The 18,726-nt window shown below is 35.9% G+C and overlaps 1 protein-coding gene across 9 annotated transcripts in view; it reads left to right on the top strand.

The window, feature by feature from the left end:
• Positions 1 to 18,726, top strand: part of Adck1 (aarF domain containing kinase 1) — a 433,204-nt gene that overhangs the window by 293,716 nt on the left and 120,762 nt on the right. For all 9 annotated transcript variants that reach the window (XR_016548573.1, XR_016548574.1, XM_090395708.1 and 6 more), the window contains one exon: positions 8,734 to 8,877. Coding sequence is in view for 7 of the 9 variants with exons in the window: in XM_090395708.1 (XP_090251834.1) it covers positions 8,734 to 8,877 (144 nt within the window). In the remaining 2 variants the exon portion in view is untranslated. The remainder of the gene's footprint in view (positions 1 to 8,733; positions 8,878 to 18,726) is intronic.

An 18,726-nucleotide genomic window follows, 5' to 3' on the forward strand; every position in this document is an offset into this window, starting at 1 on the left:
GGAAATTGATGATAAATCCATCCTTATTCCATAGCCAAATATATTGAAACATAGAACATTTCGAAAAAATATAGACCAGGGAGCTTATGAAAATACAATCCTCAGCATTGAAGTTGCCTTGGATACTTAAAAGATGAGATCTGCCCAGCAGTCCATATATTCATCTTTTATTAGTGCTTTCTTAATATCACATGTTTGATGGCTGTTTTGAAGTATTGGTTCTCTCATCAGTGGCTAGGCAGAAACCTTAAGATAGCAAAAACTTTGTTTGATATAGCAATCCCATGTTACAGACTTGTAAGTGAACTTTCAGTCTGCATACTTATAATTATTTGAAAAAGATAGCCAAAAAAAGCTTCACTTTGGTGCATTAAAGGAATAAAAATAGCCCATCTTTTAAGTATTGCTTTCTAAGGCAACTCAGATGCTGAGGACTGTATTCTCATAATCTGCCTAGTCAATATTTTTTCGAAACATTCTAGGTTAGAATATCCTCCTATTCTATCCTTCTCATCCATCTAAGACGGGGTGAGTCCCTTCCTAATGAGGGGGGGGTTACTGGCATATTAATGCAGCTGGTTCACCATTCCCCTGCTACATCCCCTAAGGGTGATAGTCATGACTGTATATGTGTGTGTTCACAGCTGGTTTGTCTGCTTGCAGGATGAAAAACCCCAGGTAAACTGGGGGGGGGGACCCTGTTGTCCACACACCCAAGACCAGCTAACTTGGCTGTGGCTGAGGAAGATCCTTAAGCTCCTCACATCGTCGACAAGAATCGAACCTAGGACACTCCTTCCCCAGGCATATGGTTGCAAAGTGCATAGCCACTAGGCTAACTGCGACAATGGTTGCAATATACAGTAAAACCCCGTTTTTACGTTCCCGCAATTTACATTTTCCGTTTGTCCCGTCTTAAGACCTATTCTTACGATATATTCTTTTCCTGCTATTAACAACTTGATGTGGACGTTATTCCCGTGATTTGCGTTTTTTTCTTGGGTGACAATACTGATTTTCGAATCCATTTCTGTGGAAATCTGCACATTTCTGTTCCCAGATAGCGTTGCTTTTGGCTGTAGTTTCATTTCCGCTATCACGGTGACTTGCACACTTGCAGCAATTATGTAGTGATGAGCGATACCGTGATTTTTCAATCACTGTACGAATTGATATTGCAGAATTTCTACTACGTAATTTAGTGTGTGAAAGTTGCTTTCAAGTTGCGGTGGTGGATTATCCATGTTAGTAATATGGAGAAAAAAGACAGAAAATGTATTTTTGTAGAAGAATAGATGGCAATTCTGCGACGTGTAGATTGGCATGCCGGAACACGTGAACATTAAGCAAAAGATCTTGGACTCTCTATGTCCTGATTGAACACGATAGTTAAAAACAGGTCAAGCATTGAACCCAATGCAAAGCAATCTGGTGCTATGTCAAAAAAAAAAAAAAAAAATGAAAAGCAAAAACAATCAACAATTAAAGATTTTTTAAATAGATAACTGTAAGTAATTGTAAATTCATTTATTTTCAGTTATTAAATTTTGTAATCTAGTATGTAGACTCACATACTAGCAGTAAGTCATCTTTTAGCCTTTTTAAAATGTATTTTTACATTTCCTGCTTTTTACACTTTTTTCCATCAGTCCCCTGAAAAGTGTAAAAAAGGGGTTTTACTCTATTTGGTTATAAAATAAAGATGGATTTATATCTCTTATTTCTGTTAATTTACTTCACCCAAATGAAGCTTTGGATCTCTTTTTCAAATAATAATCAGTTGTATTAATTTTCTGTAATGGTTTAATTCTATTATATAAAAAGTTAACATGAATAATAGCCAAATCCTTTCTGTGCATGCAATTAAACTTTCTATTTTATTTTTCTTCTGTTTTGCTATCACTTGCTGTACCTGTTTCATCAATAATCAAAACAACTTGAAAGATTCTTAAATAAAACAATTATAGTTACTCTATTTTGCTTTTTTTTTTTTTTTTGTCAATTTGGAATTATGCATGCCTACTTTCTGTAGAAGAATGAAAGAAGAAATGCAATATTAAACTTCACGATGAGTAATTAGTTAAATGGTACACATTTGATAAGAAAATACCAAATGTGTAGCATTTAACTAATTACTCATTGTGAAGTTTAATATTGCATTTCTTCTTTCCTTTCATTCTCCTGTTTTATTTTTTTCTATGTACTTTTCTTATTTACTTTACTTTTTCCTTATCATGCAGAATTTGTTTGTATTTTATCTGACACTGTTGTAGGATTCTTCACCTTCAATAGATTGAAAGTTTGTAGGTTGCAAAAGTTGGTTCTTAAGCAGAAAACAGGGTATATGATAGAAACATTTAAGTTACTAAAAGAATTTTATAGGACTGATGCAGATGGAATATTTCAGCACTTGAAAGAACGAGATGTCTTTCTTGGAAATTGAATGAGTCTGGTTCCTTTCCTTTAGTGTTACATGGTGATCATCATTCATTTTAGACAAATTATGGAGACTACGACCATGTTAGAAATAACTACTTTAATTTCCCGACGGTTCGACCATATTAAGGTCACCCTCTGGAGTATTATTATTATTATTATTCAGGCCTCCATGGAGTCAAGAGACTCATCATGGGAGGTCCTTCCTAGGAAACACAAAGTCTGTCATACCACTCCTTGAGCTCATTGACTGTTCTTGCTGTCACCACTCTATCAGGCAATGCATTCCACGGTTCCACCACTCTCAAGCAAAGAAACCATCACAGCTTCCTTTCATAACTTCCAGGGATGGCCCCTTGTCATCATTCTTCCCTGCTGCTCCATCAAGTGAAAGAACTCCCCAATGTCCACCCTGTAACTGCCTCTCAACAGTTTAAAAGTCTCGATCATATCACCTCTCCTTCTTCTATTCACCAAAGTCTGCAGTCCACATTCCCTCAGCCGATCCTCATAATTAACATTGTACAGTGCTGAAACCATCTTTGTTATCCACTTCTTCACCCTTTCCACAGTTAATTTATCCCCTTCAAATACTGGGGACCAAATTTGAAAACAATAGTGTAAGTGTGGGCTGATCAGGGTCTCATACAACGGAATGATAACTCTTCTATCTCTGCAGTTCGGCGTCCTTCTCAGTATTGCAGCAATCCTCTGAGTTACCTTCACCACCTTTGCAATATGCCCCTGAATTTCAGTTTCCTATCAATCATCAACCCCAGATCTTTTGTCTACCCTACTTCCTCCAGTACAACTCCTCCAATCAAGTATGCAGCCTCCCATCGATGTATCCAAAATGTCAAGACTTTATTTGCATTTTGCTACATTAAACTGACATCCCCCATTCATTCGCTCATCTGTCTAGTTTATTCAAATCCTCTTGTAGGACCGCCACACCTCTACTATTACTAATAACCCTTCTCAGCTTCACATTATCTACAAACAACTGAATATCCCTTTGCAATCCATTGACAATGTCATTGATATAAAGGTTAAACAATACAGGTCTCAGCACTATGCCCTGTGGAACCCCCCACTTGTAACCTTCTGCTTCTTTGATATAAAGGTTAAACAATATAAGTTCCAGCACTGAGTGCTGTGGAACCCACTTGTAACCTTCTGCTTTCTTGATATTGCCTCACCATACACAACTCTCTGATACCTATCAGACAGCCAATCCTGAATCCAGTTGACTAACCTGACATCTAAATTCATGTGCTGTAACTTAAATATAAGCTTATCATGTGGCACCCTGTCAGATGTCTTTGCAAAATCAAAAAAAAAAAAGGCAGTGTATGCCTTTATGCAGTGTATACCAGGGGCGCACCCAGGGAGGGGGCCAAGGGGCCCTGGCCCCCGCCAAGAGAAAAAGAAAACAAACACTAGAAAATTTTCCAAAAAACTTTTCCTAATTAAAATTCATTTTTTTAAAAATTTAAGTTGTGTCTTCTATTTCTATACTACTTAGGAATTAGCGGCCACATAAGGTGGGAATACCCTCTAGCTCTTGGGAATCCTGGTCGCTGTGAACGCAAGGCGAACGAAGTAGTGCTCTTACGGACCAAGCGCTACTTCATTTGCCCGAGCCGGGCCAGAGGAAATCACGGGTATTATGTATTGGCAATCACTGTAGATGCTCAATCATAGGCCGTATGCAATGCGTAGTGTCTGTTCTCAAATCGTCTGCTCAACTCAGCCTCCCAAAATTAAAGCATGAGTGCTTCCCCCCCCCCCCCCCCAAGATTAAATCTTGAGTGCTTGGCCCCCTCCAAGATTAAATTCTGAGTGCGCTACTGGTGTACACACACACACACACACACACACACACACACACATATATATATATATATATACAGAGACAAGCTATATTACACTTCAAATATTATGCCAAAGTTGCAGTGATTTGATCAACCGTTATTTTACTGGCCTGACCTCTAGTTAAAAAAAAAAATAAAACATCAAAACTATATTCTGTTTATAACATTATCAGAGAACAAATTTATATAGATAGTTTTATTATAGCAAAAGTGGTGTCTTAATTTAACGTGAGAGTTTTTATTTTTGATCCTGGATTACTTGTAGTCCTGTTTATAATTAACTCTTGGACGAAAAGTTATGTGGGTAGAATATGTGCCTTCCATATTCCTGGGATTTTTAGACCATCATTATTGTTAAGATTGGGGGTGGTTGATAAAAATTTCACAGGCATGCTTAAATTTATGTTCATACCACGTTTTAGTGTGTTGTAACCAACAGGTGCCTTTCCAGTCCATTCTATGTAGAGTATTCAGGGCATGATCAGAAAGGCTGGATTTACCATAGTTATTAAATTTAATGTGCCATTTACGTTCCTTTTATCTGATAGGAATTGTGCATCCTGTTTACCCTATATAGGGTAAATTTCAGGTCTAATGAATACGGTATATTCCAGGGTGGGCCAGTGGAGGAAGTTGATCCTTGGATGAGTTGAATAAGTTCTTTAATTTTGCAGGAGGTTTAAAGTTGGCATTAAGGTTGTATTTCTGTAGTATTCTGTTTGTTTTATATGATATCTCTCTAGTGTATGAAATGGTTACAGTTTTTATTATAATCTAGTTTATTTTTGTTTTTAAGTGAAGTCTTATGAAGAATTTTGCTGATAGTATTTTGTAAACTCTACCATTTTTCAGGAAGGTATTGCTTTTAACTTTTAATTCATCTTGTTCACTGGAGCAAATCTTCAAAGCTCTGTTTTTAGTGTGTTAATGACACATGGTTTTTGTGTTGGGTGGTGGCAGGAGTTTATGTGTTGTTTATGTATATATTGTTGCTCAGTATGTGTGGGCTTCCAGTAAACAGTGAAGGAAAGACTGCCAGAAGGAAGATGTGTGAAAAATGTATCTAGAAAAGGAAGTGTGTTCTTCCTTTCAATCTCAGTTGTGAATTGTATGCATTTGTGTGTATGTTTAGGTGGCTGAGGAAAGTGTCTAATTTCTAGCTGCCATGAGACCAGACAGCAAAAACATCGTCAAAATATCTAAGCCATTGGGATTTAAAGCAAAGGAATCTCGAGCACATTGCTCAAAAGCTTCCATATAAAAGTTAGCAATAGGGGTGGATAATGGTGAGCCTATGGCTGTGCTTTTTGTAGGTAGAAAGTTTTTTTTGTTGTTTTTTTTTAACTGCAGGTCAGGCCAGTAGAATAATTGTTGATGAAATCATTGTTTTGGCATACTGTTTGAAATGTAATATGGCTTAAAATGTAATATAGTTTGTATATATATATATGTGTATATGTCAGATGATAACCTTAATATGAAGGTCGAAATGTTGGGGAAATTAAAGTAATTATTTGTAACACGGTTGTAGTCTCCATAATTTGTCTAAAATGAATGAGCCAGTGAGTGGGGGTCAGATTTTTTTCCTTGAAGAGTGGTCAATGAGTGAAATGAGTTGCCAGAGTAAGTTGTGAGTGCTTTGTATGTCAGTGAGTCCAAGGAGATATGATATTGTGTGGAAAATTTGACTCCCCCCCCCCCCACACACACAAACATTGAGTCCTCAAATTTCACAGAAGCACCCATGCAGTAATAATATTAACTTCGTCATTTTCAGACCCTGCTTTTTGGCATGTATGTGAATATTATTTTAATTGTCCTTTCTGATATTTGTATTATTATATGTCCTAATTGGATTGATATTCCTACATAGTTTGGGACATGTTTGCTGTTCTTTTGGTTATTATATATTTTTACCCATATGCCTTATGGGTAAAAATGTCAAAGAGGACTTGTAACATTTTTACCCATAAGGCATATTTACTCATTTTAGTGTTATATATTACTTGTTATATATTCTTTAAATTTTCTTCAGTTTGCTTAGAATTTATTATATACCATTTTATTTTACTGGTTTTATATTCCAGTTCTTTGATCATTTCATTTTCTGCTATTGTTTCACATTGTATATAGTAATTGTGATATTAGTTCTGTTGCATATTAGCCTGATATTCTGTTTTATTACTGCACTAGGATCTCCAGAGAATTTAAATCCTTCATGGTGCAGATAATGTAGTTTTTTCTCCACATATGTTAACTATTCATGTTTAACATATGTCTTAATGAATAGTTAACATATTAGGATTAGGAGGTTTTTTTTTTTTTTTCACTCTGACTATCTCACTAAAATTGTGAAATGCCACTGTTGATGTTATCACACTTACTGTACAAAGGATAAGGTAACTTGCTTGCATTCCTATCCATCCTGCATTATTCCGTTTGAGCATATATCAAAGTGACCAAATATGTAAGTTTTATAGGCAGCCTCTCTTATCTTAACAGAAAGAAATGTGTGCTGTTTGAAAGCAGCTCCTCTGTAATATTGTTGTGTTCAGTGTAACTCTTCCTAACAGAATTCTTTGGAACTGACGTGGCTTTGTGGTAGAAAACACTACCACTAGTATATCTTATTACAGTTTTGTAAATCTGGTCACCTAAGAATACAAGAGCTGTTATATGTTACAGTTGTTAGAAGCCTATCCACCAAGATTAACAATCCTGTTTCATTGACAACTTGCTGATTTAGGAATTAATTTAAGATCTTGACTGGAAATATTGCTCATCTGCAATGGTTCTAGCCACTGTTTTATCAAAATAATATACTTCCCTATAAGACATGATTGACTGCGGATTGAAATCTTGAGAATATCAGAATTGGATTTACTCCATCAGAAAATTGAACTTCTCCAATACTAAACACTGTTCTGGAGCGCTTCATTGAGGAAGGCTGTTCTAAAGAACAAAAGTAGATTGAATGAAAAAAAAAAAAAAGGAAGAGAAGCAGGTTCGGTGTGTTTGCAGTTGCAGCTGAAAAGGGATACTGATTAACTGGTGGCTCTCTAAGGTAGTGGAGAAGTTGACTATTCATAACTTTCTCCATTGTTCCAGAAGACCAAGGTGATGGTGATTTGTCATTAGTTTGCTGGGAGAATGTTATCTACCTTTTATTTTTTTTTGGAGCACAACATTCCAAGTTGTTTGGTATTCATCTAATGTCTTTTTGTTGAAAAAACACAGGAGGTATGGTGCTAAATTTTGGTGGTAGGAGGCAGTTTGCTCTGGTTCATCATTATATATATATATATATATATATATCTTTCTGCCTTGATTGGAGGAAAAGAATGATGGCAGCAGGAGATCAACTTTATCCTTGAGTGCTGTTATAGTGGTGCTATCCCTTACTAAGACCATAGATGTAACTTCTGCTCATCTGCACTTCCATCTCTTTCGTTGGACCAGAAGGTACAGCTTCCATTTGGATGAGAGGCAAGTTTTCTGCTGTTGGCTTTTATGAAGTCAGATTTAGATTTGCTGATGGTTGTTTTGTATTTATTGTATGCTTTGCATAGGCTGATTGTGAAGCTAGGGTTCTTGATGCAAGCCACCTGCAGTGAGCTGAGTTTTTTCTTCAACTGCTTAGGTACACTTTCTGTTGAACCAAGGAAACTTGGAAACTGGATGAAAATTTTGGATAGAATGGAGAATTTTGACAAATTTTTCTCCACCCCCTAAGTAGTAAGTTTAATCAGAAGCAAGTTATTCATTCTCAGATTGTTTCTTTCTTGCTGATAAATGGATAGATGGATGATGAATGGACAGATAGACAGACAGACATGACACAGGGATCTAATATAATCTGTATTTATTCAGGTTAAGTATTAGTCTATTGTGCCATTAAGAGTTCAGAATTATTTAGAAAAATTACAGAACAATTCACAAAAACAAAAACAGGTTCCAAAGATTTAGAGAATTAGCTAAAGAAAAGAGGATAATTCAACAAAAATGAAATGAAATAAATAAAAATTACAACTTAAGTGAGAAATGTTTCAAATTTTTTGACAGTATTTATGTACTAAGATGAAAGGAAACAACCACCATGTAGAAACATCAAAGAATTATTCACTCATTGTAATATTCAGTTACAGTTGCTTCTGTTGAATTAACACTTTGTATTATAGTAGTCTTTGTATTAGTTCTGTTATAACTGTATAACACTTTTTTGATAGTATCTTTGCAACAGGAACAAAAGAGCAACACCTGAAATTAAATCTTATTTCTTTATTTACATATTGTTCTTAGTATATATATGGATAGTAAAATATCAAAATTTATATCACTGTGGTACTATGCTGTGTAACTTGCTTTGTGTTCTACTTTTTTTCCTGTCTGATTAACCATTCCTTACGGCAATTTAATTTTTCAGATATCATATCAGTTGGGACAATTATACAGTGAAATGATATATGTCCATGGTTATGTTCATTGTGATCCCCATCCTGGAAATATATTGGTCCAGAAAACCTCTACTGGCTCTAAACTAGTACTTTTAGACCATGGTTTATATGCTGTAAGTAGTGTATAATTTTGTGTACATTTAGCTTGATGGAAACTTTTTATAATATGTATCTAAACAAATGATTGTTTTAAGGAAACATATGTAGGCATTACTATGTAATGAATAATGGTTAGCAGTACATATTAAAAATATATAAAATTTATTAGCTCCTATATTTCTTAGATACTAGGACATCATCAGAACAGGATTGAATTCTCCTGTTATCTATAGCATATTCCCAATTTATACAAAGGTTACCTGCGTCTTACACTTAATTGTATTGACTTTTCCACATACCTTCTTGTTAAATATCTTTCTAGTCTCTTTCAAAATCTTACTGGCCACTCTGTTTCTTATATTAAAAATATTAAATTAAGATCTGACTTTGCTTGACAACGAAATTGATTTCTTTTCACATCGATTTCCTATTTACAACATACCACTTCAACAACATCTCATTTCTCTCAAGCTGATTTCTCTGGGGATATTATTATCTTATTTAAGTTCACTATTAGTGCTGACTATTTCACTTTGCAAAATAAGTTGCCAAACAAATTAGGGAACAGCTATCGACAGTCCAATCTCACTAGTGTTGGCAGATTTTTCAGTACCATTTTTTTCAGCCTTTTATTTGGCTTCACTTTGTAGATGGCATGGTCTTAGTTTGGTCACATTCAGAGATAGAATTAATCATTTTCGAGATAAATTTCATGTACTTCCATATCAAGTTGATTGTAAAATGTGAATCTAGCAACAGCCTTTCCTTTCAATATACTAATAATCTACACCTATTCAGACAATATTCAGTTTTACATTTATCAAAAACCTTCCTTTACTTCCAGATGTCCCCATTCTTTCTTCTTCACACTAGTATCCATTACAGAAACGGGTGATATCAAAATTCTTATACATTATATCCAGTATATTCTTATACAGTAGAATAAAATCATAATTTCTAATGAATATACTCTCGCCTTAAAAATAACTCTTTTAATATCCCGACGTTTCGATCTTCATATTAAGATCATCATCTGGAGTATATACAAATACACAGGTACAAGCTGAGTTGCATTACATTACAGTGAGTAAAGAAACAATGAATTTGATCACATGTTATTCTACTGGCATGACTTCTAGTAAAAAAAATAATAAAATAAAATAATTATTCAGAAATGACATCAAGCTAAATTCTATTTATGATAACACGAATAAACATTCTTTCTTACAGATATACTTTTCTTTTAGTAATAATGATGTCCTATTTTTAGCATTACAATTGTTATTTTTGATTTAGGATCCTGGATTTTCTACAGTCCTGTTTATAGTTGCTCTTAGAGAGGAAGGTTCCGTGGGTCAAATATGTGCCTTCCATATGTTTGGGATTTTTAGACCATCATTATTGATCAGATTGGGTGGTTGATAATAATCTCACATGCTTCCTTAAATTTGCATTCATACCATGTTTTGGTGTGATGTAGACAACTAGTGCTTTTCCAGTCAATTCTGTGTAAGGTGTTCAGGGCATGATCAGAAAGGCCAGCTTTACCATAATTATTATATTTACTGTGTCATTTATGTTCTTTTTGTCTGATAGGAATTCTGCGTCCTGTTTCCCCTATATATGGTATGTCACAAGTGCAATAAATACGGTATACTCCAGGGTGGGCGAGCGGAGGGAGTGGGTCTTTGGATGAGTTGAGCAAGCTTTTTAATTTTGCAGGAGGTTTAAAGGTGGCTTTGAGGTTGTATTTTTGTAATATTCTGTTTATTTTATCTGAGGTCTCTTTAATATAAGGAATGATTATAATTTTATTGTAGTCTGGTTTGACTTTGTTTTTAATTGAGGTCTTGTAGAGAATTTTGTTAATAGTGTTTTGGCTGTACCCATTTTTTTTGAAAAGTATTGCTGATAACTTTAAATTCGTCTTTCAGGTGCATGTTCACTGGAGCAGATCTTCAGAGCCCTGTTTTTTAGAATATTAATGACATCTAGTTTTTATGTTGGGTGGTGGTAGGAGTTTATGTGTATATATTGGCCAGTATGTGTCGGTTTCCGGTAAACAGTGAAGGAAAGATTGCCAGAAGGAAGACACGTGACAAGTGTATCTAGGAACGGAAGTATGTCCTTTTTTCAATCTTAATTGTGAACTCTATGCGTTTGTGTTGTTTGTTTAGGTGGCTAAGGAATGTGTCTAGTGTCTGGCGGCCATGGGACCAGATCACGAAAACATCATCAGCGTATCTAATCCAGACCTTGGGTTTTAAAGGAATCTAGAGTATGTTGCTCAGAATGTTCCATATAAAAGTTAGGAATAGGGGGATATAATGACGAGCCCATGGTTGTGCCTTCTTTTTGTAGGTAGAAAGCGTTTTGCCATACAAAATAACCAGAACATAATACATGCGCAAAGCGTGCTGTGATGTCTGGAGGGAATTCTGTAAAAGAAGGATTGTGTCATTGATTGCGACATTTGTAAAGAGGGCTGAGATGTCAAAACTGACTAATAAATCATCTTTTTCTAATGTAATGGCTTTGATAATGTTTATGAAGCGGTGCGTGTTTTTGATATAGGAGGGGGGAACGACCTACCAACTCCTTGAGTGTTGCCGCTAATTTCTTGGCTACGTGATAATTCGGGCTATCTATCGCTTCGACACTTGGCCGGGGTAATGTGTTTTCTTTGTGAATTTTCAGTAGCCCGTAAATCCTTTGGGAACGAGCATAGTGCAGAAATAGTTTTTTGACCGTATCTTCGGGCCATTTGGTAATTGACTTAAGTAGTTTCTCTGGTTTCTTTTTTATTCTATTGGTTGGGTTGTAGTTAACAAGTTAATATTTATTATTGTCCAAGACTAGCAGATTCATTTTTTCCAAATAAGTGATTCAGTTTAAAATAACGGTGGCACTTTCTTTATCGGCTCTAGTGATTACGATGTTCATATTTGATTTTAATGATTTCACCACTGTTAATTCATGTTTTGTTAAGTTGCTTGTTATTGTTTTGTTATGATTTAAAATGTTGGCGATTTCTAAACGTATTTTGTCTGCTATGTTATTTGGGATGAATCTTAGGCCTCTTTCAATATTACAAATAAATTCAAGTTTGTTAATCGATTTGGGTGCTATGGCAAAATTTAGACCTTTGTTAAGTACTGAGAGTTCATCTTTGTTTAAAGCGTGGTTGGATAGGTTAACTATGTTACTGTTACATGCAGGCGATTGGTGGCTCCTGTTGTTTCTTGCTTCTGGTTGGTTGTTATCATTCCCTGTGGAGAAATTTGAATATGGCCGTTGGTTCTGTCAATCTTTTAGTCTATGAAATTTGGAAATTAGGTTTTCTTTCTTCTTTTGAAGGATATGGTTCATCGTGTTGTCCATAATCTTTTCCTGGATCATCCAGATATCTGGGTTTAAGTAGCTTGAAAGTTCCGATTTTTCATTTTGTAGCTGGTTTTGAGTATTGGCTAAGTTCTTTCTGGTAGCTTGGATCTGTTCCCTGAGTAGTGCTTTCTCCATGCGGTGGTATATTCATTGCGCCTTTGTTGAGGTGAATTTTCTTTTCAGTTTGATGCAATTCGGAATGATATTGCTGTCCCTACACCTTTTTAAAAAAGTCAGTTGATTGATCAAACTAGAAAGATGAATCTTCAGCTTACCGTACTGATTGCATCACTTGTTGGTCGAATCTCCCTGAATTATCATAATCCTTTCTTTTAGTGTTGTGCAGTGTGATCAGCATTCATTTTAGAAATTATGGACATTACAACCACGTTAAAAATAACTTTTTTAATATCCCGACGTTTTGATCTTCATATTAAGATCATCATCTGGAGTATATACAAATACACAGGTACAAGCTGAGTTGCATTACATATGAGTAAAGAAACAATGAATTTGATCACGGGTTATTCTATTGGCATGACTTCTAGTGAAAAAAAAAAAAACATTAATTATTTAGAAATTACATCAAGCTAAATTCTTTTTATGATAACATGAATAAACATTCTTTCTTACAGATAGTTTTCTTTTAGTAACAATGATGTCCTATTTTTAGCATTACAATTGTTATTTTTGGTTTAGGATTCTGGGTTTTCTATAGTCCTGTTTATAGTTGCTCTTAGAGAAGAAGGTTCCGTGGGTCGAATATGTGCCTTCCATATGTTTGGGATTTTTAGACCATCATTATTGTTCAGATTGGGGTGGTTGACAATAATCTCACATGCTTTTTTAAATTTGCATTCATACCATGTTTTGGTATGATGTAGACAACTAGTGCTTTTCCAGTCAATTCTATGTAAGGTGTTCAGGGCATGATCAGAAAGGCCAGCTTCACCATAATTATTATATTTAATATGTTGTTTATGTTCTTTTCGTGTGATAGGAATTCTGCATCCTGTTTCCCCTATATATGGTATGTCACAAGTGCAATAAATACTCTTAGAGCAACTATAAACAGGACTGGAGAAAATCCAGGATCCTAAATCAAAAATAACAATTGTAATGCTGAAAATAGGACATCGTTGTTACTAAAAGAAAACTATCTGTAAGAAAGAATGTGTATTCATGTTATCATCATCATCATCATCAAATTCCTGCCATGTACCCACAAGGGGTGTACAGGATATGATAGTACTACATGAAAAAATTATATCATTACTAACTTCCTATCTACAATTTTCCTCCAAATCAGTCTGTTACTTGTCAAGACTCCAACATTATCAGATCTTATATTTTTATCGTCTAAGGCACTTTGTACTGTATCAATCCACCTATATCTTAGTCTTCCTCTGGGTCATTTTGCAACCAACCTGGCAGAGAACACTTGTTTTGCTAATCTTTCCTTGCCCATTCTGTTTAGGTGACCATACCCCCTGAGATTAGCTCTGCTAATGCATTCCTGGATGCAGACAATGTCAAGTTCTTTCCTAATATCCTTGTTTTTAATATGATATTGCCATTGATGCCATCTGTTCACGCCTATAATCTTTCTCAGGACTCTCATATCTGCGGTCTCTAGTCTTTGGTCAAGTGTTTTACTTCTGACCCATCTCTCCGATCCATAAGTTAAAACTGGTTTGAACACTGTCTTGTATACAGCTAATTTAGTGTTCCGACTAATTTCTCTTTTATTCCATATGAATTTATTCAATTGACTTCCCACCATACCATCTCTGCTGATTCTGTTGTCTATTTCTATATTTAATTTACCATCTTCAGTAAAAATCGTGCCTAAGTAGCTGGAATGTTTTACTTGTTCCATAGGTTCTCCATTCACAACACAGTTGACATTTTCAATGATTCTACCTATTTTCATTGTCTTTGTCTTTTTATTGCTGACCTTCATATTATTCATGTTATCATAAATAGAATTTAGCTTGATGTAATTTCTAAATAATTATTTTATTTTATTTTTTTTTTTTTTTACTAGAGGTAGAATAACCTGTGATCAAATTCATTGTTTCTTTACTCACTGTATGTAACTCAGCTTGTGCCTGTGTATTTGTATATACTCCAGATGATGATGATCTTAATATGAAGATCTAAACATCGGGATATTAAAAGAGTTATTTTTAACGCAGTTGTAAAGTCCATAATTTCTAAATGAATGCTGATCACCACGCAACACTAAAAGAAAGGCTAATGAATATAATTAGGCATCCATCCTGAAAAGTATTGATAAACATCAGAACAAATAGTTCTTTGCAAGTTTAATCTACTTGCAAACCGTTTGGAAACTGTTCTGTTTTCTACCATCTGTTATGGATAAATTACCATCTCTCTCTCTCTCTCTCTCTCTCTCCCCTCTCTCTCTCTCTCTCCCTCCCCCTCTCTCTCCTTGTGTGGTGTTTATTGAATACCTTATTCTTATTAGCTTTGCTATTTTGAACATATGGGCTGTTCTGCTAAGATTAGAATCCAAGAACATCATGACAGTGCCCAGACCTTGCAATCTGATGTCAGCCTTTCCTACCATGCACTGACTTTATTATTACTATTAACACCAGACCTCCATTGATGTCTGGTGTTAATAATAATAATATACTTGTTAATACCTTAATAATACATGATGAGTCTTTTGATTCATGCAGTCAAAAGAGTCATCATGGGGAGGCAAATGCTGTTACACATAAAGTCCGTCAAACTATATTTTATGCTCATTCGGTGTATCTGCATTCACCACGGTGTCAGGCAATGCATTCCACTGAACAAACCACTCTCTATGCAAGGAACCCTCTCCTTAATCTGCTCACATCCTCCTTATACAACTTCCAGGCATGGCCCCTTGTTCTACCCCCTTTTTCCATTTCACAAAAAATTTCTTTCACATTAACGTGGTAACAACCATTTACCAACTGAAACATCTCAACATATCCGCTCTTCCTCCTATTCACAAGGCTTTGATCCCACATCCCAAAGACCAATTACAACCTTAGTCAGTCTTCTCTGGACCCTTTCTAGCATATCGCCATGAAAACCAGTGGACAAAATCTGTGCACAGTAATACATACAAGGCCTGATCAAGCCATTATACAAGGGAACCAGAACCTCTTTATTTCTATAAGTTAAGGTCCTCCATGTCATTGCCATAACCTGGTGCAGTGTGACATCTGAACTTCATATCCTTGTCCACCACCACTCCAAGGTTTCTTGTTTCCTCAACTTCCTCCAAAATTTCCCACCAAGCATATATTTTGCATCTGATCATTGCCTATCAAATTTCAGAACCTTACACTTTGCAACATTGAAATGACAGTACATACTTGTGCAGGCCACAACATCTGCATGATTCCTCATCATTCTCCCCAGTTTTGCGTCATCTGCAAACAGTTGTCACCAGTTAAAGCTATCCCAATATCATTAATATACAAATTAAATAATGGCCCCAAAACTGACCCCCAATACACACCACTTGTGACTGTCATCATTATAAATAGTGCTCCCCTCCCCTCCACACACAGCTTGCTTCACCTATCCAACTCATTAGTCTATCATTCAATCCCATCTGCTTCAGTTTAGCACCCAACACTTGTGGTGTGGCAATCTATCAAAAACCTTTGCAAAATCAAGGTATACTACTGTATATATATCTCCCTTGTCCAATACATTCATCACCTTTTTATAGTTAATAAGCAAGTTTGTAAAACATGACCTACCTTTAATAAATTTATGCTGACAAGCACAAAGAATATTACTGTTATCAACCCATTTTTGTATCCTATCTCACCACTCTCTCCAGTACCTTAACTATAACTCCAGATATACAGATCAGCCTATAATTTGTTACTTTAGCCTTATCACCACCTTTATGAAGTGGAACAATTTTTCCTCTCTTCCACTCCTGAGGAACTTGTGCAGTTGCAAGACTTTTGTTAAACAGGTAGGCCAAGGCTGATGCTAACTCCCTAGAACATTCTCACAAGAAACATGGTGATATATCATTCAAATCTTATTGCTTTATTGACATCTAGCTTACTTAACTCCTCATATACCTCTTGCTCACCCACCATTAAGTTTTCTCTCATTTCATTCTCTACACTTGACCTTTTGAGTTCATAATGAGGATGAAACACCCTGATGAACTGCTCACTGAAAACCTTGACTGTCCCTCTACAGCAGTCACCAACCTCTCACATTCATCCATTAACAGCATCTTACCATAATCATTCTTCCTTCTACTTGCTGCATATCAAAAAAACTCATGAGAATGTTTCTTTGCCTGATTTGCCAGTTTTTCATGCTGCAAGAAAAGTCTGCAACTGAGATTCACTAAACTTTGTGTGAGATTTTAGGGATCTGTGCCCAGCATATACAACAGTTGCTAAATGGGTGGCCAACTTTAAAACTGGACATCTTGAGACAACAGATGCCCCCAGGTTCAGGAAGACCTTTCACACCGATCACACATGAAAACATTGATGCAGTGCATACCATGATCCTTGATGGTAGATGAATACCACCCAAGACATTGTACCACACTTTTGTTGTCCTTGAAATCTGATGTCTCTCCTGGCCTGCCCTTTATAACTCTTCATGCCTTTTAACTTTTGGAATCCATTCACACATTGATGCTGTCATGCATTTCTTTGTCAGTTCCTAAGCAGCATTTATTTCCTTACCACTGAACTCCTCATTCCATGCATATAGCTCCAAGCTGTCTCCTGAGAGGTTTTGATCACCAGCATTGTACTTCCACATGTATCCTTTCCTCACAGAAGTCTGCATGAAATTCATTTTTTTTATTCCCAAATACTACTGGAGGCTGAAAAGTTCTATAAACACCTAGAAAAAAAAATGATATTAAAGCAAGTGATATAACCACAAAAAAGAACATATCTTAAAACCCTTTAACTTCCATGTTTCATAAAATTGTAATAATTTGTTCGTTTTCTTTTAGGATATACAGGGTGGCCATAAAATAACTTTCATCTTTTGGAGACATCTGTAGCTAAAACCAATAAACAGAACCAAATTTTATATTGAGATTTTGAAGGCATGGGGAGATGATTTCTGTGAAAAAAAAGATTTAGTACCAAAAGTCGCCGAAAGGGGAGATTTTGGCGCTGGCAGAGTCAAAAGCTGTCAAATATTTGCAGTAAACGCAGGTATAAAGGATTATACAAATTTTACTCTGCATACGTGGCAGCAGCGCCAACAATTCCACTTAAAAAGGGATTGGGAACGTTCAGGCAGTTATTCGAATGACTGACGAATTGTGCTCAATATGCTTCCTACCTTACCTCAGCATGCTTTACTTGTTAAGTTGTTTTACCTTAAACAGTGCAATGCCGTAGCAGCCCTTCTGGAATTTAGAGGGCTTCATAACCTGTGTACAGGTCCTGTGTCAACTGTAGCACCAAGAGCTATCATTAAGAAGTTTGAAGAAACTGGATGACTAGGAGTTAGACCTGGCAGAGGACGGAAAGCAGTTCAAGAAGAGACAGTAACAGACGTTGCTACTGCAGTGTTCAATGACACAGGGACCAGTACTGGTCCAAGCGCTCGTGCCATAGCTCGCCAACTTGATATGGCTTATGGTATAGTCTGGAAAATTTTATGGAAAATGCTTCACTTCACTTTCAATCAAACATGAAAAATTGTGTATGTGGTCCAGGGGACCCTGATTCTGATGAATAAAACATTATTTCCTGTGAGTTCAATCACTACATTAATTTCTGTCTCTCTCGCAAGTTGTTGTTTTAGTTTAATTATTATTATTATTATTATTATCATTGTAATGCACCACATATCCAGCTGGAATGAGTGACGTGGCTGTTGCTTACACTGTTGAAATGTTATTATTCCATTTTATCTGCCTTTAATGTAATTATCCGCTTGTTTTCGGCTCCGCCAGTGACAAAATTTCCCCTATCACCGAATCTTTTTTCATCTCTCCATGTATTCAAAGTCTCAATATAAAATTTTGTCTCATTCTGTTTATTGGTTTTAGTTACAGATGCCTGCAAAGAGGGAAAGTTATTTTATGGCCACCCTGTTTAAGAAGACATGTCAGAGAGAGATTTTGACAAAATTCAAAGACACAGAAGTGCAGGCCATCAATTTTTTCATGCTACAAGAAAAGTCTGCAACTGAGATTCACCAAACTTTGTGTGAGACTTTAGGGATCTGTGCCCCGCATATACAACAGTTGCCAGAAGGGTGGCCAAGTTTAAAACTGGACATCCTGAGATAACAGATGCCCCCAGGTCAGGGAGACCTTCCACAGTAATCACACTTGAAAACATCGATGTAGTGCACACCATGATCCTTGATGTTAGATGAATACCAGCCAAAAACATTGCAAAGACTCTGGGGATATTCACGGAACAAGTTTGGGTCATTATCTACCAATAACTAGATAT

The sequence above is a fragment of the Typopeltis vanoorti genome, chromosome 7 (genome assembly GCF_054136105.1).
Source record: "Typopeltis vanoorti isolate ZY-2024b chromosome 7, IOZ_Tvanoo_1.0, whole genome shotgun sequence".
Taxonomy (NCBI): Eukaryota; Metazoa; Arthropoda; class Arachnida; order Uropygi; family Thelyphonidae; genus Typopeltis; species Typopeltis vanoorti.